The 23,219-nt window shown below is 37.9% G+C and overlaps 1 protein-coding gene across 15 annotated transcripts in view; it reads left to right on the forward strand.

Moving 5' to 3' along the window:
• tacc2 (transforming, acidic coiled-coil containing protein 2) overlaps nucleotides 1–23,219 on the forward strand; it is a 73,438-nt gene that overhangs the window by 16,016 nt on the left and 34,203 nt on the right. For 14 of the 15 annotated variants that reach the window (XM_038307062.1, XM_038307083.1, XM_038307046.1 and 11 more), the window contains 3 exons: nucleotides 3,104–8,521; nucleotides 12,089–12,685; nucleotides 22,726–23,007. In XM_038307062.1, coding sequence (XP_038162990.1) covers nucleotides 3,104–8,521; nucleotides 12,089–12,685; nucleotides 22,726–23,007 — 6,297 coding nt within the window. The remainder of the gene's footprint in view (nucleotides 1–3,103; nucleotides 8,522–12,088; nucleotides 12,686–22,725; nucleotides 23,008–23,219) is intronic. The other variant, XM_038307137.1, reaches the window with a different exon arrangement.

Here is a 23,219-nt window from a genome sequence, read left to right on the forward strand (position 1 = left end):
CAAGGATTGCAATCAGATGAAAGGAATAATAATTATCTTGTTTTGATGCAGACAGGGATTTTTGCATTTATAGGACTCCATCTTAAACTTAGTGCAAATTAAAGGCAAAGAAATGCCTTGGCTTCTGTGGATATGCATAAGGCAACTTGTTTTAAGAGCCGTTTTTATGGTTCCCAATGTTTTTATGTATAGAAATGAATATCAGATCAGTTGTTTTTAGTATCATGTTAAAAAAGTAAAGGAATATGTACATATTTAAATGTACCAGACATTTCAGAAAGATGAAACCCAAGCACAAAAAAAGAAAAGAAAATAGGCAAATAATTGAGACACAGCCTTGTAATTCTTGTTCTTCTAATTAAAAGTGATCCAGTGACTTGGGTAGGACATCTGCCTGACACAAAAGACCCTTACCTTTAAGATGTAATCTTTGAAGTCACTTCAAAAATAAAACTGTTGCTGAGTTCTCTTGAGAGCTTTAACAAGAAGATCACTCATTCAAAGTTAGATGATTAAGGCAATATTGATTGGATTTACTTATTTCAATTACACCATGACTTGAATTATGTGGTACATTTAGGGCAAGTTCTTTAGGGTATTTAAGCGGTTTACCTCCAGTGTTAGGTTGGCAAAAAGAAAAAGCTTTTTATCTTTTCTGACTAAATCATTTTCTTCCATTTTTGTTTGTCCCCTGCTTTATGTGCAAAACTTAAAACAGGACCTCCTATAGCTTTTTTCTTTAATAATACACTGTAAGACGTTAATTATAGAATTTCCATAAAAGGTGAAGGTAATTTACAGAATTAAAATCAGGACTTTATCCACTCTAAAATAGGAAAACGGATTGATAATTACGATACTTTATATAAAGTTATATTTGAGATATTAAAAGCTAATTTAGGACAATCTCCAGTTTTTTATTTGACAATTTTATCATTTGTTTATGCACTAAACAAAAGTATATGGTAGATCAGATTTAACTATTAAAATCTAATTAATTAGTTAGACAGCCATGTTGCTTTAGTCTGTAGTTTTGTAGATGAGACATACTCTTCCATTTTTGATGATGGATTGAAGCCCTGCCTGACATAGTAAAATGAGGGACATTGTATATGATTCTTAAATATTTGAAGTGAACAAAGTTTGATAATACAATAAAAACACTTCACCATAAGCAACTTGAGACTTTTTATGATGTCTCTTAAAAACCATTCTAATTAGTAATGTATAACACTTTGCAGAAGTATTCCCATGTATTTTAATATTTTGTTACATTTTAGTCAAATAATCCAAGTAGTTTAACTTGGATTTTATTTGATAAAAAGCTTTTAAGTGACTGTTCTCTCGCATAATTGATGTTTTAAAGCATTGTTAGGATCTTATCCTAGGGATTAGTGTAGTTAGCATTACTAAGGATTATCAGCAGGCTGTATGTATTTCCTATTAAACAGATAAAACAATGATATAACAGAAGCTTTGCTTGGACTTTTTAGCATCTGCTTGAATGACACCCAGTCTTTAAATATGGAGGATTGAACGGAGGGGATTAAATGAATGAATGAATAAATATATATAGAAGATAAATAGCTGTCAGTGTACCATGAAAATGAATGAATGTACCATAAAACAAACCAATATTAAGTAATAAAATAGTAACAAAGAAGTCGTCTTACTCATTGGGCAGACTAAAATTGCTAAAGTGTGAAGTCTGTAGCAAGTTCCTCCACACTGGACCGCTGGAGCTATCTTATGAGTTATTGAAGTTATTTCAGACCAAACTAGTTTATATACTTGGCTGGAGTTGCTTAACTGGTTTGTAGATAAATCAAGTTCAACATGGTTTGATGTTATATCTACATTTTCCAACGAAAATACAAACCTCAGTGTAAAAAGCAAACTAAGAAGAAATTGCCTGGAATTACTTTGTGAAGTAATTAATACATTAATTCAGAGGGAAGTAATTTCAAGTCTATTTGCCTTATAAAAAAAAACCCAGTTAATTATTTAATCATCATTTTTAAGCTATTTTCAATTATTTTAATTGTATATTTCATAATTTAACAATTACATATTTGAGTATTTTATGATATAATTGTACAATTAATTGTTAAATTAGAACTTTAATGATACATTTATTTATTTTGAGTTAAATTTCTGTATTTAATGATTTTTTAAAGCAACACTGCATAACTTTTAGCCATTTCAGTGATGGATCTAACCTTCTCAAGTTACATGGGGTAGTTTTTGAGAAAGGCAGTGTGCATCAAGCATCAGTACACGCCAAGTGTTGTATATTGACCTTAAAAAAATCCTTTGATGTATCTCAAATCTTCCTAATACTAGAGACAAAACTTAGTGTTGCTTTAAATAGACAAATGGTACATTTCATGTTTTGATTTATTTCATGTTACATTGATATTTATTTCTTAATTCATTTATATAATTTTCTCCTTATAACTTCTACGATTAAGCAACAATCTAAATTAAATGTAGACATGTTTTAACATGAAGAAAAAACTCATTTCTTTCAAGTAGCTTGTTTCTTTCGTGTCCTTCCTCTGGCATTATTCTAAGAAAACAGTTCACTGTTCACCCAGCAACATCAGTCACACAGAAGAGTGTAATTAGTACTTCCTCTTTTAGGGTATTTTAGTTACCGATTAGTTGATCTCTGTTGATATTTGAAAAAAGAAAAGATATTGGTTAAAATTTAATTGTGCCATTCTGCCAGAAGCATGTCTGCATGAATCCACAACAAACACTGGCAACATTTTTACGGTTTACTAGGGGATTTCTGAGTGCAAATGAATGAACACTTTGAAACTATTGATGTTGCATCTTTAGCCTGGGAGGCAATAAGGTTATGTAAGAACTAATTTGATCAAATTAAAGATATTTTGTTGTGTTTCAGCCTGGTAAAAAAAAAGGCTTGGTTTTTAGGTTTTTCCCAGAAATGACCATCCCAGGCATCTCGAAGGCAACCGGATTTTGTTTTTGCTGCGCATGGACTTGTGCTGTGTTAATAGCAGTGCTAGATGGCATCGTGGAATGAGCAGCTGTCTTTCTGTGTCGTCCTAACTGTGTCACCCTGCCCTCATCTCAGGCCTGATGGCATCCTGCCAGTAATCCCAGATGTCCAGGCTTCACTTCAGCTGGGACCCCTGACACCTTCCCTGACCAAGTTCTCTGACCAGGAACTCCAAATGGCCTTCCAAGAATGCGAAGAACAAATGGTGTCACTGGGAATGCTTGACTCTATAGAGTCTGACAAGACTCAGGATGTTGTAGGGAAGGCAACAGGGGAGGTTATGGTTAATGACTCTGGCAAGTCATTCTCGCCACTTCCAGTCGCAGTCCAGCCAGTGTGTGGCAACGGGGGCCATGGAAACGAGAGTACACATGGAAATATTGAGGCAGCCAACAGTCAGATGGATACAGTTGTGTTTAGTTTTAGGGATTACATTCTAGGGACTGAGAATAACACAGAGAACATAGAAACAGAAATGGAAGTAGAAGCAAATCAGTGTCTGAAGAGATGTTCAGAGCTTGAAGTAGGAACGGGGATGAATGAACAGAAAGAATTATTAGTTACAAATAAAGAATCTCCAAAAGACCTGAGAGCCTTGGAGACCTTAAACAAAGATGTTTGTTTAAGTAGCACTACTGAGATAAATACCTCAAGAGATTCTTGCACAGAAATGAAAGAAGTCCCAGGTGGAAAAGTAGAAACGATAGCCTCATCGGAAAAAAATGCAAGTGATGAGATTGATATCAATGTTTGCAATGATGATCCTAACTCAGAATTATTATATTTAGCACCAACAGGAGCACAGAAAGAAACCGACAAGCAAAGTAAGGATAATCAGTCAAAGTCAAATTCAGAGAAGCAGGTTGGACAAAGCAAAGAATTTAAGAAAAAGAAACATAGGAAAAAGAAAAAGACAGAAAAAAGAGCCGAGAGGGAACAGAAAGCAAAAGCACAGGAGTCTGAAATTGAAACACAGACCCTGTCACCATTGGATGTTTGCACTTACACAGATTTAGCAGCAGTTTCTACACCAGTGTCAGAGCTAGACACTACGCCACTGACTTGTGGGGAACAGACTCATTATGAGCAGCAGCTGAGTCCTGGAGGAATGCTGAAGTCCTCCCCTCAAAGTAGTGTAGAAAATCTTAATATCACAGCTTGTTCATTAATCTCTATGCAGGCCCTTTCACAGAAGACCCATCAATCAGATAAGCCTGACAATTTGGATGCTGAGAATTCTATTAATCATAACACAAAATGTGATGAATGTGTAACCAAAGAAGAAAATGTCATCAATACAACACCAGAAACAAATCAAACTGCAGTTACTGGACATGCTGATTCCAGTGAAAGAGAGTTGGATGGACAGATGCAGGAAGCTATAGTTACTACAGAAACAAAAATACTCACAGAGGAGGATCAAAGCCTATTCTCCAACAGCAGAGCTTGTGTGGGAGACAGTTGCGTGGATAGTGGCCTTGGAAAAGCTTTAATAGTGGTTAATGCGTTGCCACTGACAACACCCACACTGTCAGAAGTGATAGAAAGCAAAAGAGAGGGAGAAAGTGTGAGCTGTGATGTACAGGAGAGGGTGGCTACAGTAGCAGTTGCTGAGAGTGAGAAAGGCGCAAGAGAAGGCAAACGGGGAGGAAGAGGAGAGTATCTTGGCTCTGCGGATGTGAACAGAGACAAACTCCTGGAGAGCCCCTGCCAGGTCTCATTAATCTGCTCTCAGGGAAGTCGCACGCTTCAACTCTCAGCCAGAGAGGGGGGGACTGCACGTGAGGAGAGCTGCAGCAGCAAAATGCCCCATAACTTGGCTGAAGCAGAAATTAAAGGACCGGGAGAGGCGTGCATTCGAAGCATTGAGGCAGAGTTCTCACCAGCTGAAGAGAAGGATGCAGAAAAGACGATGCCAAGCTTAAAATGCTGTACTGATCATTTTGGTTCCGATTTCCAAGCTCTCAGTGTTGAACAATTGGGAGTAACGGAGGAAGGGGGAGGAGGAGGAGAGGTGGGAGAGAAAGGAGGGTTTGCTGGGAAGCACAATTTACTCAGCCAGCCAAAAGGCTTTGCTGGAGGGGTGTCATCAGTCAAGAGAGGAGCAAGTCCGCCCAGTGATGTTGCCAAGTCACAGCTGAAGTCACAGTGCTGTGTTGAGCTGATCGGTACCATCCCTGAGGGCTCTGAAGAGAAGCATTTCTATCACAAACAGGATGACGTGACAGTTTTACCTCTTCCCTCTTACCCTGTGCAGCAGAGCAATACAGACGCTGGGAAAAAGACTGGACTAATGCAAGAACTGGTTCGAGAGGAAGCTCTGCCTTTTACACAACCTATTCAGCCATCACTGGTCATGGAGAATAACCGCGATCATGTCTTCCAACGTGAGGAACAAGCCAATTCTGATCAACAGGTTGGACCTCGTAGCACAGAGGAGAGGACAGCAAAAAGCACAGCCAATAGCCAGAGGGTGAGCAGTAGCCCCAACTTGACTGGAAGTGTTGTCCTTCTGTGTGGCACCCGTGGAGGTAACAACAGAGTTCATTTTGCAGATGATGTTAATCTTAAAAACAGCTCTTCTGATACCGCTAAGGAAATATTGGTTCAAGGTTTGGACTGTGCCTCTCTGCCTCCTTTGACTGTTCATGAAACATTGTACAATCCTGTGACAGAAGCCAGCTACACCTTCCCCAATTTCCTCAGCTTCAAGGATCCAGAAACACCCACACATGTAGCAACAGCTGTGGATGAAGCAGTTATACATTGTTCAAATATTCAAGAACAACCAGAGGAAGCCAAATTTGGTAAAGGAAATATCAACGAATTTATTGACTTAGATCACTCACGTCATGACCACCATGAAAATGCAGTAGACTCAGAGGAAAATGCTAAGTCTAATGCCACTGGATGCACAAAACAGATTTTGTCCCCAACATTGGTGAAGGAGATTGGTAACCAAGTTTGTCACCTTGAGAATGAATCTAAAAATTCAGGTGAAAGCGACTCATCCTTAAATCAAGATTTTGCTGTAACCCTTAAAGAAAAGGAAGAGAGCCAAAATGCTTCATCTGAGGATTTTACCTGCAAAAATGTAACCCTTCCTGAGGAGCTTTTTGACACCGATACTGCTCCTGTTTCAGAAGCTAAAGCCGACCCCTCAATCTGCACTGAATCAAAGTCTCCTGAAACCACCTCTCAGCCATCCTGCTACTCAGACGTGACCCCTAAAACTGGCCTACTCTTCGCTGATGTCATGGAGTCTACTAGGGTACCTTTGTCTTCAAGTCTTATTCCTAGTCACTTGGAGTTTCTCACTGGCTGTGATATCTCTTTTCCAGAGCACACAGATAGTCACAATGCTAATGGGAACACCACCAGTGTTTCTAGAAAGGTGACTATGAATAAGGGAGATGAAATTAACATAAGTTCTTTAGAAGATGATCTAAACCACAGTAGCATTAGTTTTAAAACAGATGAAACTCCTCAGGATCTGAAGAATGGAAATAAACTCCCGATGTCTCACGCCAGGAGTTTAGGTTCTTCACAAGTGGAAAATTTGACTCTTGCAAACCAGGGTTCAGCTGCAGATGATGAACTGTCAAAGGAAGGATCTGATAATGCAATTTGGACATGTCACAAAGAGCCAGGCTCTGCTAGCAGTGAAATGTCTGATAGAGATGACATAGTGTGTATAAACTGCCCTACCAATGAGACATATATTAATATTGAAGATAATAGTATGGGAGAGGAAAAGAAGCTAAATGAAAACGTAACAATGAATAATCAAGAGGAAGGAGCAGATACAAGACAGCAGACAGGAAAGACAGACCTAACGCTGCAGCAGCAGAATAATGGTGTTTTTATGGAAACGGGAATTCTGCAGCCCCAGTATAAACACAATGAGCCAAAGACTGAATCAACACCTACAGAAATAGCAAATAAAGAGAAAAGGAACGGGAGCTTTCCATCTAAATGTAAAGATCAATCTTCCTTCTTATCTCCCAGCAAAACCTCTGATGGGTTTTTACCTCCAGAGTTAGAGTTAAGTGCTGAAGCTCTGACTGTTTATGACCAGGATTTGAGCCAAACTGTCCCAGCACTGCCGGAATGCTTTCATATTGACGTTGCACCAGATCCTAGGCCAACTTTTGACCATTTCTCGATGTTGCAAGAAGTAAACATCATTTCTCAAGAACCAGAGCAAATGGAGCAGTGTCTGAGATCCACACATTCCAAAGAAGAGCTGCTTGGGGGACCTGCTGAAGATAAAGAAGAGGCTTGCATTTGGACTCAGACTGTAGCTCAGCAGGAGGGAGATGGCTCTGTTCAGAGTTTGTTTGCATTAGAAAAAAAGGATGAGTTGTTGGATTTGCCAGGAGTCGTGAGGGAAGAGGTGCCATCTGTTTTTCCTGTAGATTCAAATTTAAGTCCTGCAGAAGGAATGGCATCAGTTTACTCAGGGAAAGTAGGTGTTTGCTCTCAAATAGATGAGATTGAGCAGAGATTATATCTGAGTAAAGATCCTGGTGTAGAGCTAAATGATTTGGATCAAAAAATAAAGCCAAACCAGACAACTAACGTGGGCCCGCATAGTACATCTGAAATATTAAAACATACAGCATCTGTCGAGTTTGCTACGAGGAAACTGGAAGCTTTACCTATCCCTCTCTCAGTTTCATCAAACGTCAGCCAAAATGATCATGGGATCCCTAGTGCAAGTGGAGCTGAGGATGTCTCTCCAAATGGATTTAACACAATGCAAGATGTTTTTGGGGAAACAGAAACTTGGAAAGAGGACATCAGTGCTGCCTTAGCTATAGAAAGCAAACAGGGTGAAATTGAGGATACAGAGCTTCAAAGCTGCAGTATCAGCTCTAACACAGATGGAAGCCAAATTGTCCAAATAACCCAAAAAAGCTCTAATGTTGAGGAAATCACAAAAGAAGGCGAGGCAGATATGGTAAAGAGGATGACTCGGGGGGATGGACAAGAAGATAACAATGATGAAGATGAAGGAACACTACTGATTTCAATTTTAAATGATAAAGGTGGAATATGCTCCAGTCTCTCTAACAAATTGGTGCCACAAAGCAGCACAGAAATCCACGTTTGTTCCTCAGAAGGGGCTGTAAGTTGTGCCAAGGCAGCTGAAATAGGTGATAATATGATGCATAACACAAGCCTTGATGTCATCATTGATCCTTCAACCATCGCTGCAGCCTCCAATGAGTCAGAGGAACCCTATGATCCGGTGGCATTTTCAGAGCCCCAAGACAGAATTGAAGTAATCCCCCCTACCACGGTTTCTCAAGATGATGCAGAATCTCTTGAAAAGACTCCTACCTGCAGCTCTCCTGTTGAGCAAGCTGTGTCAGGGAGTTCTGATCCCATTCAAGGATCCCAGGAACCAGAGAAAATTTGGATACAAGCCTTCGAAGATGCTGTGTCACTTTCTGAGATCAAACAAGTGAGCACACAGGATTCCTTCAGGTAAAGACAAGAGTACATTCATACAGTGTATAAAATTGTAATATGCTGATCATTTTAGTGGTCATGGGGAACTAAGTGGTGGATCCGATTTTTTTTTTTGTGGTTAGATTCTCTAAATATTTCTCACAGTACTGTTCCCCCTAAAGCACTTTATCACTGTGATTACATAATGTAAGGTGCTTTTCAAAAGTTGCATTACTGTGCTCCAGCTGTTGGTAGCTTCAGTGCTATATGGCAGCCTTAAATAAGGACGTATTGTTGAAGTTGGCATCCGATTTACACCTTGTAAATTGGCACCTCACTTAAGTAGTAAATTTATAACACTTAATGGAATACTATCTTTTATATGTAAAACCTTTATACTAATGTGAAAGTAAAAAAAGGTTGATGTTAAGGTGTTTTTTTGATTGTCATACAGCTTGCAAATTACCTACATAGGGGAATTACTCCAAATAATAACTTTTAACTTTTGAAAGCCTAAGCCCCACTTCTAAATGAGTGGAGAAAACTTTAGCCACTTTATACCCCAGATGGCATTTTATGGAATTTATCATTAGTTTAGGTTCTGTCCAATTATTTTACTTTTTAAACATGACCCATCTAAAGTGTTGAAGTAGCCTGATAAATCCAGTTTATTAAAATTTCTTGAAAAGAATAAAAAGGTTTCTGAAATGACCATCTGTATTTTATAAAATCTCTTCAATTAAGGAATTTGGGAAGCAGAGAAAAAAGCCTGCTAATGTCTCTCCAACTGTATAAATAACTTTAAAGACTAGAAATACATCAAGGCCACCTGGATTTTCTCTTATGTTTATAGCTGTAGAATAATCAAAAGCAATATTGAATAAGTAAGTCCTTTTGTCTCTCTCTTTTTAAAGACCTTCCAGATCTCTGAGCCAGGCAGGTATTCAGTTTACTTTTAGTTTTAAAAGGTAAAAAAACAACCTCTTACATCATCAGTACTGATTAGATTATGTCTTTTTTTTAACGCAAACAATTTATTAATTTATCATGCAAAACAAAGCTATTAACTGTTTTACAGAATAGGTGTGTTCAATCAGACATGGCAAATTGTTCATACACATTCTGGAAATGCTCTCAAAAATGTGCACCAAATGTTTTTAAATGTATCAGGAGATTGTTTGGGTGAATACAAAATATTTTCAAGATTTAAATGAGACATTATAGAGCACAAGCATTGTGAATGAGATAGGTGGGGAGGCGTCTTCCAATTTGAGTAAGAATGTACAACGTGCCAGCAGTAAGGAAAATGCTATGGAATGTTTTCTAGCAGTACTTCAAGTACCCCAAAAAGGTTGTTTTTTTTGGAATGACTATGACCTGGGTGACTGAGAATCGTCACTAGCAAATCAAGCATTATGTAATTCAGCTTAGAAAAAAGATGATGGATTTAATGACAGAACAAATCCATTGTTAGTGTCTCTGTGGTAGATGTGAGGTTTGGCAAGTAAGAAGGGAGAAAATGACGTACTTGGAGGTAAAATCTGTGTTTAAAAGGTTAAATTCGTCTTTCAGCTTGGCAAATGATGCTATAGTATAGTAGATATTCAAAATGAATTATACAGTTTTGGTGAAAACCGGAATTATCTAATTTTCACTGGAAACTCAATTGGATAGATGGCTTTAAACGATGGTTAGCAACAACAGAACTGCAAGAGGAAAAATGCAAAGGCCAAATTGTCTCCTAAATCGAGCCTATATCTTCAGTGAATGTTTAATGACAGGGTTTTTAAAAGATACACTGAAGCATTAAGCAAAGCCAAGCTGTCAACAGCCAGAAAAGAGATATTGCTGTGTGGACAGAACTCCATTGCGACCCAGTCAGGACATGCAGGTTTTTCAAAGTAAAAGGACCAATGCACAAGACGAAAGAAATTAAAGTTTGGCAAAGAGAGGCCTCCTTATAAATGTTGAATAATGTATACCTTCAAAAAACCCAAAGGATCTATATGAGGATGTAACAGAATCCAGCTGCTGAAAGAATGAACCCAAAATAAAAAAGTTGGTAAGGTTTGGAAAAGGTATTGAAGTTTAGGCAGAAGAACCATTTTAATAGAATTTAAGGTTGACCACTGTGGTAATAATTGTTTTATTTTTTGTAGTAGAACTAAATTTTCTTTAAAATAACCTTAAATGTTTTTATTGATGGTGACCCCAAGATAATTAAATTATGTAAATTTAACTTTAAAGCTAATATTGGTAAAGTGTGGAGCTCATGCTGTTTCATTGATAGGAAAAAGTTCACTCCTACTGATGTTCAGCTTGTAGCCCGAGACACTGCCTAAATTACTTGGCAATGCTAAAGCAAGAGGAAGTGATACATCTGGATTAGAAACGTGAAGCAGGAGGTCATCCACGTAAAGGGCGACCCTATGCACCACACTCAAGGGGCACCCTTGTTATGTGCCACAAAGTAAGTTAAAGGGGCTTAATATTTGATAATATTTGTACCAAAGCAAAGAGCAGGCATTCTCAAAATCCAAGACCAGCTGGCTTAGGTCATCAGAGGCTTGCTCAAGTGAAGAGATTTGTTGGTCGTCCAAAGATATTTTATATTGGTCCAATTTGGCATCAATTATATCAAAAGATGCCTTAAAATTATCCAACAGCTTTTGCTGTCGTTCCTCAAGTAGCGCAGTAAGGGTGTCAAGTGCAAGACCAGGCCCAGGAGCAGTAGCGCTGGTAACCTCCTTGTCCGCAGCTTTCGTTGTTCAGAGGGCATTTTTGGGTCACTTTGTCTGGCATAGTGATTATCAAAGGGTTATGACCCACAGAAGAAACACAGGGCTGAGAGGTATGAGGGCTGGAGAATATGAAAAATAAGAATACGTATGGCGCACTATTAGCACGTGCCTACTCCATTGTCTTGCCAAACAGAAGTCCCAAGATGTCTTTAATGATACTTATTTATTTTTATAAAAAAATGTATAAAATTTTTTTATCTACTATATTGATATCATTTAATTACCTGTATAGTTTCTAACACACACACAAAAAATGACTAAACATGCATATATTTTTTTTTTTTTTACAAAAGAAACGGTTACTGATAATAGCATAAAGGAACATCATAATAATCATAATATTTGAAATCTGAATTATTCCCTTTTAATGTCTTTGCTTCCATGTAGACATTTTTGTTAGCATTTTTGTTTTTAAATAAAACTTAAAGTAACACCATCTTCAGGCCTTGTTTGGTGCAATATTGTGTAGCACAGAGTAACAATGAATGTCAATGAGGATGTAAACACAGAGCTGCACTTTGTATTTGAAAGGAGCTCAGTCATATGACTCTGCCAGTTGAACTCTAATGAAAGTGAAGCAGCCCATTATATTCAAAGGATGACATCAGCTGTGACATGGTCCCTGATCCCCAGGGAGAGAATGAGCCTCTTCTCACTCAGACCACACCTTCAACATTTCTGCATATCCTGCCTCACCAGGGCGGCACAAACCCACTGCAAAACACTTCTGTTATTTGTTGGCATATTTGCTCTTAAACAACAATGCCATTAACCTTTTCTTCTTCCATTGTTCTTTTTCCAGCCCACTCCCATCTCTGGACTCTCCTCAGGTTGATTTTTTAACTCCCAGTGAGGAGCTAGCTTCTCCACCCAGATCCGAGGACACAGTCCCATCAGAAGAAGCAGAAGAAAAGGCAGCACTGAGCTCATGTCTGAGTGCTGTGCAGAGGCCAGTAAATCTTCCTCAACCTTTAGAAAAGGTCATACCTTCTGAACCGACAAAACATACAGCCAATCTGACAACAAAGGCTGAGATCCAAGAAGAATCATCTGAAAAACCAAAATCCTTAGAGTCAGAATCATCTCAAAAGCTTTTAAACTCTGAAAGGGAACCTGTTGAAGGGGCAGGAGAGCAGACTAATATCTTCATACCTGCTCAAGTGACCAAAGGTACCCCAGAACCAACAAGAGATGAGGTAGAAACCAGAGAAAGAGGACATGTAGAAGATTTACCACGAAACGAGTCAAGAGCAGAGACTGCACTACAAGAAGAGGAGTTAGAAGAGCCATATGAAAAACCAACAAAGGTCCTTCCTGTAGTGACCTCTAAAGTCCCAGCTGGGGAATCTGAAGTGTCACAAACAGTTCAAGATCCCCCTACAAAGCTTCAGGACAGTGGGTGAGTTATCATTAAGTTATCATATGTATATATATATATATATATATATATGTATATATGTATGTATGTATGTATGTATATATATATATATATATATATATTTTTTTTTTTTTTTTTAAATACCTTTCAGACATATTGACATTTTGCACATTGAAATGTGTGCTGAAGCTTTTGATAAAGTGTAAATTCCTATAACTCATTGTCTCTCACTGTGACTCTCGGTTTTTTGCATTTCTACTAATATTAAATGTATCTCAAATAAGAAAAGCCATTATAATATAAACAAATCTGTCTTCATTTAAGTTGTATCTATTGTTCACATTTGTGCTCTTCACTTCTCCAATGGTTGTCCAAATATGCAACTTAAACAGCTTTCTGGATGCTGTTTATATTATGCTTATGCTTATATTATGCTTCATGAAAACAAATCTTCCTCCATAATCAGCACTGGATGCTTGAAATGTAAGATGAATATTTACAAGCTATGAGATCTCCTTTAGCTTCTCACATCTACGTGCAACAGCGACCATATCTGAGAATGTGCTAATTGGCCTGTTTTTGTTTTTCCTTCCTAATGTACTTGAATTTATCAAAAAATTAAAAAAGCACATGGTGCATTGTGCTGCACAGTGAACAGGTGCATTTTAAGATGTGCCTGGATAGCTGGACTGTTACAAACTTGTGGTTTTATTGTTCTGAAAGCCTGGACTGGTAAATAATTTGATCTGCCACATATTTTTCCTGTTGGATTACTTATTTATGCACCTGCAGCTGAAAATATTTAAAGGACAATGTTTTAGTAAACATATTCATCCAAATGCAACTCCTAAATGTAATGTTTTTTGTTAAGAAGTTGTTTGATGATGATATATGAAACTTGCATTGGCGAATAGCAAGATCATGAACAGGAACAGCTAAATATTGCTTATTTAATTATGCGGGCTTGCACATCCAACAGGCTAAGATACTACTATAAGAGCCCAAACAAAACAGAATAAAGAATATAAAAGTATTCCCATTTTTTATATATATTATTTTTTTAATGTTGTATAGCAAGCAAATTTTTCTGTTTCTTCATATCATGTAACGTAATTCGGGGGGACAATTCAATCTGTGTACATTCAGACAACTGCCTGAATGCACCAGACCCATTTTCATTTTTGAGTTGTAAAATAAATATTACACAGATTCAAAAAGATATAGAAAAAAAATTTATACGTCTAACTGACTTACAGTTTATGTTTAATTTTATTTTATGAGCTGAGAATGTGCGAGCAGTTTGTAATTGTGTAGGCGTGCCGCTTAGAAGTAACATTGCTTGCCATCAGTGTGAGCGTGAACAGGTGAATGATTGGATATAGTGTAAAGCACTTTGGTCAAATCTCCTGACTTGGAAAAAAGTGCTATAAAAGTAAAGGTGATTTATAATAGTACACCTGGAGAGGTTTATCTTTCTTTTCCCTGCCCTGTATTAAAATGAATTAGTTTGTTTTTCAGATTCATAGAGGGTGTCTGGTTTGGTGCTTCGGTCTGCAGAGGTTTCTCAGTGTTTGATCAGAGCAATTAGCAGGTCAGTTAGCAGCTCTGGGCTTTGTGTACCAAGGCAGGTGTTTCTAGCTTAGCTTATATGTGGGTCATATGGTTTCAGTTTTTATATCACTTAGTTTAATCTTGCTTGATTAATTTAGCTTTTTGCTGCTTTTTGATTAAAATATACACCACTTGGCCACAATGTTTATGTTTTATCTAGGGTTGAACAATTTTGCCTAAATTAAATCTGTGATTTTTACTTTAACCTTTTTATTTTTAACATCCAAATCGACATTTTGCTTTGATTTTCCTTTGTAGAAACTGTATTTATGTAGATGTTTCTCTCCAGGGTATCATTGTTTTAATGACCTTGACATTTTTTTTTTATTATGGCAGGATTTTATCGTTACTGTTGTTTTGAGAAGCTCTTACTTCTGCTTTCATGCATGGATCTGAAACCTAGAAACTGCAACTTTTTTTTTTCTTATTCTGTGTGGCAGCAAATCTATTTTCAGCAAATGATGGTCACTTAAATGGCTGAAGTGAGAAAGTCAGTGTTCAACTCTTCTTAAATGTATTTTGACCAAAATTCAGTGCTTCTGCCATTCAGTCAATTTCTCAGCTCTAGTTTTAACTATAAACCTATAGCTAATTTAATAAGGATTTTATGATTTGAACCAACATGATGAACAACAAAACGGCAAATTAGAAGTAAATGATAAAACGTTTTTATAAATTAGACCCTGTAAAGTGAAGGATGCCAATGTATTTACCTTGGCATTTCTGTTGCCAGCTCAGGGAACTCTGACAACACGATCAATTATCCTACAAGAATCACCTAGTTTGTAAATAAAGTACACCTCTGTGTAATTTCATTTCAGCATACATCTGGCTGTTCTGGCATCTATGAACAAGCTCCATCATAAAGAAGAAAGAACAGCAAACATGTCAGGGTTAAATCATATGATAATATAATTTAGACTATGGCAACACTGCAAACTCACTTTTACATGGCGGTCCACCTTGACTGACAAGCTGGACATGGGCTTATTAGATCCACAGCTCAGATGGGAGATTCTATTGACAGGACAGCTTTTAGTACTCAAAAAATCTGTCCTTTTTTAAGGACTAGCAAGAACACAGCCTTTGTTCAATGGGAGGCTGTAATAGTGCCGGTTAACCATAAGCCATAGAGAAGACATAGCAAAAATTCTGAAGGCTCTCTGTTGAGTTAACACTAAAGTTTAAACTTACTTAAAAAATGCAATGTATGGAGGAAGTTTATCCTTACCCATCTGCTTTATATAGCGGCATCCCCACAGCTTGGCATAGTGGTGGCCACATCATGCTGTGGGGTTGCTTCTCTTTAGCAGCGAGATGGAAGCTGGTCAGGTTCGATATGCAGATGAACGGTTCAAAATACAGACCAATACTGGAGGAAAACCCATTTGAATCTGGATCAGAGTTGAGATCCAGGGGAAGGCACAGCTTCCAGCTGGGGAGCATATTTAGATAAGTAGCCAAAGCTAAGCTAAAATGGGCATGATGAAAGCATTCATTTATATAAACGGCCCTGTCCACATGATTTTGAAATATTTGGGAAGACTTTAAAATTGAAGTTTAGTGACCCTTTTCATTCAGTCTGATTGAGCATTTTTGCTTTTTTTTTGGAAACAAGAATTGGCAAGAATTTTAGTATCGAGATGTTAGTGCTGTTAAATAGGGGTGTAAATAATAATCGTTTTGTATCGATGCATCGATCCAAAAGCCGACGATCCGATGCATCGACACGTCCGCAAGATAATCGATTAATGTTTTTTTTTTCCTCCGGTCTATTTTTATCCATTTGCTCCTGGGTGTAATTCTCCCTCCCGTGCTGCGGTGGCGCTAAACCTATTTTGCCCTCCTACCTCGCTTCCTGGTTATACTCTTACAGCAGTTTGTTGCCGCAAGCTTCACACAGACATTTTTAAATTATGCTCAGTATTGAAGCGTGGTCTGGGCTACACGCTGTGGGTCTAGATACGGCCGAGGTGATGAGGAAGTGGCGGCGAGTTTAGTCCGACGACGGAGGGACAATGGGGCAAAAAGAGCGGAGATTCAGCTGGAAAAAGGCTCCCAGCGTTCTCGCGCACCTCGATCTTCTAGCGGGTCAAACTTCACGAGTTGTTTTCCGCAATTTCGGTCATAAAAACAAAACTAGCCGGCCTCCTGTCTGGTGCACTGTCTGCGGTCAGCTACAATCTGGGAGAGATGCAGCGGAGCGTCTCTCAAGGGGCGGTGACGTCAACACTCTGGAGCCTTCTTCTTCTTCTTTTTTTTAATGGCGGTTGGCAAACAACTTATAGCTGCATTACCGCCACCTTCCAGAATGGAGTATGGACCAGACAAACTATTATATTCTCCCTAAAATACCCGTTCTTCTTAGAAAATTAAAAATACCCCCAAAAACTACATCCCCAGATGACCTTTGAAACAATTCCCTTATATGTAGTTTATTTTTATTCTTGTCTAACTCTCTACACAACATCTCTCTTTCCTGAATATATTTATTACATTCTAAAAAAATATGTTGGACAGTTTCTCTGGAGCCGAGGTATTGCATTGAACTCATTACACTGATATTGTGCAGTATTTTTGCAGTATTTTTTGATGCAACTTTTCTACTTCTGTTATTTGCTGTTGTTTCTAAAGAAAATGCATAATGATATTACAGCTTTCATTGATTTATTTCAAACTTGAAACTTTGTTTAGCCTGTAAGGTGTAAAAAAAAAATAAAAATAAATAATAATAAGAAAAAAATTAACCGATTAATCGATTAATCGAATCAAATCGAATCGAATCGTGGTGTATTCTTAAGTATCGAAAATAATCGAATCGTTGGATCAGGAAATCGATACTGAATCGAATCGCCATGATGGATGTGATTTACACCCCTACTGTTAAAGGTGCTTTCTCAAAGAATTGATGAAAAGAAGTGAATATAAATGCATGTCACACCGTCTTATTCAAAAAATAAATGTTTCAAACAAATACATAATTTTTCTTCCATTTCACATCCTGTGCCAAATTCTCTTAGATAATGGCATTCATACCATGTATGTGATGAGTCTGAAACTTCATGATGAAAAAAAAAAAGTTAATCGACTGAATACTTTAAAGAGGCACTGTAAATATTCTTTCCATTGATTTTTAGTTACTACACTTAATCTCTCTTTATCTACTCTACAATTGCTCTCTCATCCATTCTTCCTATGTGTCTCTAGTTGCATGCTGAGGAGGAGATTACATGCCAGAGCAGCACTTGCTGCTTGTCAGTCTCAACATTTGTCCCATCATAGAACTACAACTTCACCCAGAGGAAGAATAACCACGATAAAAACTCCCATATGTCACCAATAGATAAGGTTACACACGCAAACATGTGGTAGACAAAAATATGACTGCGTGGCCAATGAGTGTGTGTAAGTGTGGGCATATGTTGTATTTTCCTCCGCCCCTGAAGGCTGCTGTAGCTGTCAGTTCTGCTCAGTCTGTGCGGCTTTGTGAGCTGAAGCCTGCAGTGGGAGGAATTTGGGCTGGACGCAGTCCCACTGAAGTCATTTGCACAGAGCGGTCAGGGTGGAACAAAAGTCAGGCTTCAGAGAAACACTTGAGTGTCTACCGTGGTGTGAGCGTGAGAGACGGAGTCACAGACAGAGAGGAGGAGGTGCAGTCTCCTGCTTGTGGACTAAATAAGTTAAATGAATTTCCTTTTTTCCTGATGGATCCTTCCACTACTGAAATCTGGAAATTTTGGGTGAGTTTGACAGAGAGACGCTACTTTTATTAATGTTTTTTTTTCTAGAACTAGTGTGGTGGAGCTTAAGTCCTTCCAGGTGGACGCAGCAGATGGTCTGTAGGTAAACTGTGCTAATTACCCTCTGCCGCTGTTGACCCAACCAGATGGGCAGAGGGGTGGGACAATCCGAGAAATGATGGAGGGATTTTGTGGAGCAAAGTTGAGGAAAGAACAGCCTGTTGCCACACATTTAAAAAGCATAGACATGTATGAACTTGTTATACTTCCTTCTTTGAGGGCTGATAGTGAACAAGAATTTACCTGTAATTTACCTTTACAGAAACCTTAAAGCTGTTTAACTTGATATGTCTGCCAGAAATCTGTTTATAGTGATCAACTTTTCCATTCAGATTGGAGGTACAGAAATTACACGCAGAATTTAAAAGCTGCTTTCCGTTTGAAACTAAAGTGAATTTCAAAATTATTCTTAACAAAAAGTTGCATAAAAGATATGAAAGTGTTCACAATGTTTTTACCTCCAAAATTAGCTTCGGCTCATTTGCTTTAAGTCAGAAGTTTAGCTGCCAAAAGTATTTGCACCCCTTAAATGTTTCCAGATTTGATTAAATTACAACCTTGGTGTGTTTTTTATGGGATGTTATCAAGTGGATGGAAAATAATGTAAGATTTTAAATTGTTTTTTTTTTTTCTATAAATGTACATATAAAACTATTGCCTGCCTCTCTGTTAGCTGTGATTACAGTCATGCCTCTACTAGCTTTGATCATCTACAGGGTTGAATTCTGGTTATTGTTCACAGCTTTTTCTCAGTTGGATAAACTTAAAATTTTTAACCCTGAAAAAGATTGTCTGAAAAAGAAAAAGATTCCCAGTTTGGAGTTTTTTTTTTTTTTTTTAATAAATTCGGCAAGGTTCCTTATCTCTGTTTGAATAAAGCATACAAACAGCATTATGTAGCTAGCACGCTTTTCCAGTGTATAAAGTTTCTTTATGTTAATTTTAGTGTTGGTTTTCTTTTATAATTGGTCAAAAAGGCAAATTCTCTCTCACCTAGACAGAACACCATATTTCATATTTGCTGCATCTCTTGCAAAGCTTAAATTTAACTTTACACATTTTATTTTATTTTAAGTCTTTTTTTGATGATCAGATCGGTGGAAAAAAAACAATGCACATTATTGATAATTTTGCAAAACATAGAAAACCATACATATGCTACAAATACAGCCATCAGGGGTTTTAAATAACTGTTTATACATTGTAATGTTTCTTAGAACCATCACTTCCGTATTAAAAGTTTGAGTTGCTTAGTTAAAGAAGCCAGACCATATACAGAAAGGTCTCTCTTGGGATTGTATGGTTTCTTCTTGTTGTGGACAAATGTTGGGTTTGATTTAATGATTAGATCATTCAGCTTAATTCAATTCAGTTTATTTATATAGCAACAGTTTGAAGTAATTGTTATCTCAAAGCATTTTACAGAGAAAATTCAATCAAATTATACAGAGTTCTGAGGAAACCCAGCTGATTTCATCCAGTCATTGCTTTGCAGAATTTGCTCCTCCTTATTGAGCATATAGCAACAGCAGACATTTAGTTTGCATTGTGTCGTTGCATCAATCCCTCACACTGAGCATGCATGCAGTGACAGTGGAGAAGAAACACCCCTTTTTAAAAGGACGGAGCCTGCAGCAAAGCGAGGGTCAGTGTGAGTGGCCTTTTAGCAGCGCCGTCAGGGGGGATCAAGATACAGAAACAGACATTAATGGGACATAGAAGCACAGATCATAAACAGTCCAATTTTAATCTAAAAACTAATATTAGGTTTTATCAGCTGGCATCTAAAATCCCCAATATTTTCATGCTGATGGAAACTCTGTGCTTCTGTAAAGTTTGTGTAACTCATTGGTTAATTTTAATTGGGTCAGTTGGTTTTCTTACATTTTTTTTGTTCACCTTTGTTCCCTATTTGAGTATTGTATCGGGTCAATCTTGGTATCGACTGATTCTGAAAATTGCAATATCGGTACCATATCGAGAAAAAAAAAAAGTTTTATCAGGACACCCCATCCATAAATGCTTTCTATGTTAGAAAATATAACAGTTAACTAACTACAGGAAGCTCTGTCTTTGAAGTAAGCAGACTGCTTTGTCTAGGAGATACATGGGACTAAACACTGAAAAACAGACTCAGCTCTATAATCTATGGTATGAAGCCTAGCTTATGCCTCCCTCCAGGATGGTATCAAAGCTAATGCCAGGTTAGATAAAGCTGCTATAAAGAGAAAAAAAATAAAAAACAGAACATAGAAAATGTTCAGATCTTTGAGAGAAGATGGTACTTGGTTATTTAGAGCTTTATACCTAAAAATAAGAGTTTTAAATTTTATTCATTATTTAACAGGAAGCCAATGAAGGTAAGCTGAAATAGAGGAATATGATCTCTCCTTTTAATCTCCATCAGGCTGTGGTGTTTTGGATCAGCTGAAGGCTTTTAGCGGCATTCTTTAGAATCAGAATGCCTTTATTGTCATTGCACAGTGCACCTGTCTGTATTGTAAGGTAGTCCTCGAAATGGACTAAATGGAGTTACAGTAGTCGAGCCTGTAAGTAACTAATATATGGACTAGTTACTCAGCATCACTCCTGGACAGGAAATTCTTTATATTTATTTATTGTTTGTAATATTCCAGAGATGAAAGAAGGAAATTTGTCAAAAATCCTGTTCAGTCTAGAAGTTAAATGAGAAGTCTTTATTATAAAATAACATCAAGTTACTTTACATCGTTTTCGGAGGCAAAGTTAATATTCTATATGCACTGACTGAATAAGCAGCTTATTGCTTCAAAGACTCCATTCTAAACATGATACTCTTTATCTTGTCTGAATTCAAAAGCAGAACATTTCAGCTCACCCAGGGAATAATAAATGCAGTTTCCTGGGCAGGTGATTATTATCCCTCTCTGATTGACTAGTTGATGATAACCGACAACCATAATTTCAGTTCCTCCTTCTGGGTTTTTATAACTATTGTCTCCATTTAGGTCTGTTACTAATGAAGACTTATGTGACAAAATACCAATCAACGTTTCTTCTTATATCTCTGGTACCTGTCATGTTACATGGCTTTTTATGGCTCTGGCAAAATGACTAGATCAGAGAACTGGCTTTCTAGAAGCTTTGAATAGAATCTAACAAAGTGCTGAATCCATCAAAGTGATGTTGGGTGTGCTAAAAACCCACTAGGCAGTGTAAATAGACTGGTTGCCATGGTGAGTGTAGGTTTATTTGCTTAGCATGAATGGGCAAACTCATGTCTGTCACCTGTAACACTTGAGATATTAACAGGACTAGAAAATAGGTGAAGTGTAACTTTACTAAACAATAAATGTTTTCTTTAGGTGTTTCTGGGAAAATATTTTAAGCTCGCTATTACCTGAAGGAGGGAGACATGGCCCAGTCCTTACGAATACATTTTTTTTTTTTTTTTTTTTTTGTGGTAAACCTCAGCTGGTTTTTATTAAAAGTCTTTGTTTGGCATACAACACCTGGATGCTTGGACCCTGAGGTTTCCAGTAGATTGCCTACTGGCAGCTATTGGCCTAGGATATAATCTAAGCACAGTTAAAAATGTTTGCTAATACTCATTTATCAAAGATTAGGCAGTTTCATTTTGTATTCTCTGCCAATGATAACCTGTTTGAGTTTAATTTAAAATAGGTATTTTTAAGTGTTGCACGGTGCCTTATTAGCAGTAACAATGTGCTTAGCAGCTTCCGGGGATAGTGCCAACAGTAAAACATAGCTGGTTCAGACTTGTTTGAAGTCCCACTGTGCAACAGCTCATGTGCTTTAATTTGTTATATTTATCCCGTTGCTACTTCATGCTCACTCTATTGGTGGGTTGTGCTGAAGTGCAAATCTTCAGCTGTTACTTTGACTGGGTCAGCTGATAGTATCCCTGCGTAATGGAGAATCTAATCAGTCTTTATTCCACAATCTCTCGGCATCCATCTTATCATGAATTAATAAATAGACACGGGAATCATTTGTAAATATGTGCGTCTGATATAGAACTTTGGCTAAAGGTGTGTACTGCAGTTAAAGGTATAGGAAATACTTACCGGTATCTAGTTATATGTTATATGTTTCTGATTTTACATTTCTTCTAGTCTGTAAATCTAGAAAAAGGAAGATTTTCTATTAATTGTATTGCAACACCAGGATGGGAGATCTGAAATGAGTATTTTAGTGACCATTTAATTCCATCTGTGCTTTTGATGATGAAGGTATTTCAAAACTTATGTTGGCAGAAGAGTCTGCTGTGCTATTCTTAGAACCAGACAGGAGGCCTTCCCCAAGTGCAGAACAGCTGCACGGGTGTCCAAGGCATTGCCTGTCAGATTAGAGAGCCTACCACTTGTGATAAGGCCATCACAGATCAGGGTCTAAATCCACTCCACCAGGTGGCCAATGATGACAGAGCCCCCACCATCAGGCTTAATCTCTGAAACTGTGATGTCGGCTGGGAGGGGTGACTGAGATGAGCTTAAATGTTGGGTTTATAAAGGGAAGCATGCTGTCTCCCTATTTTTTTATGATAGATTTCTCTGTAAAGCATTTAGACAGGAACATGACAGTGAATGTGGTCTGTGTTTCAAATGTCCTGTTGCTTGTGATGATGTTTTGCCTTCCCTTCCTCTGCAGGCTCTCCCTTGCTGAGCAGACAGAGAGCAGCCACCCTGCCCCTGCTTCTCCCTCACCTCCCTCCGATGACCCCTGCACTACACACCTTCCTGCCATCCCTCCTCACCTCCACAAAACCACAGAGTCCGCTCCTCACCCATCCTTGGAGAGCGACACACTTCCATCCACCCCGCCTGCATCCCCCTGCATCCCTACTCCAGTTCCTGCAGACCAATGTACTCTTTCTACTGATAATTGTGAGGACCTCTACCCTGTTTCTGCACCCTCCCAAGTTCTGTTAAGGTATGGTCAGAAGACTTCATTGCCTCTCCCTGTTCATATTTAGGTCATTTTATCATTTTGGTTTGAAGTTTGGATTCAACAAATGCAGTACAACTTAATTTGGATAGTCAGATTTTTCCTGTGTTGACACTGCTCTCTAAAAGTCACAGTAATTCCTTTAAAACCCTTTAACACCCACATTTTTACATTTTATCTTATTGAAAGCTAAATCT

Source organism: Cyprinodon tularosa, unplaced genomic scaffold, assembly GCF_016077235.1.
Source record: "Cyprinodon tularosa strain WSP-4 unplaced genomic scaffold, ASM1607723v1 ctg116, whole genome shotgun sequence".
Taxonomy (NCBI): Eukaryota; Metazoa; Chordata; class Actinopteri; order Cyprinodontiformes; family Cyprinodontidae; genus Cyprinodon; species Cyprinodon tularosa.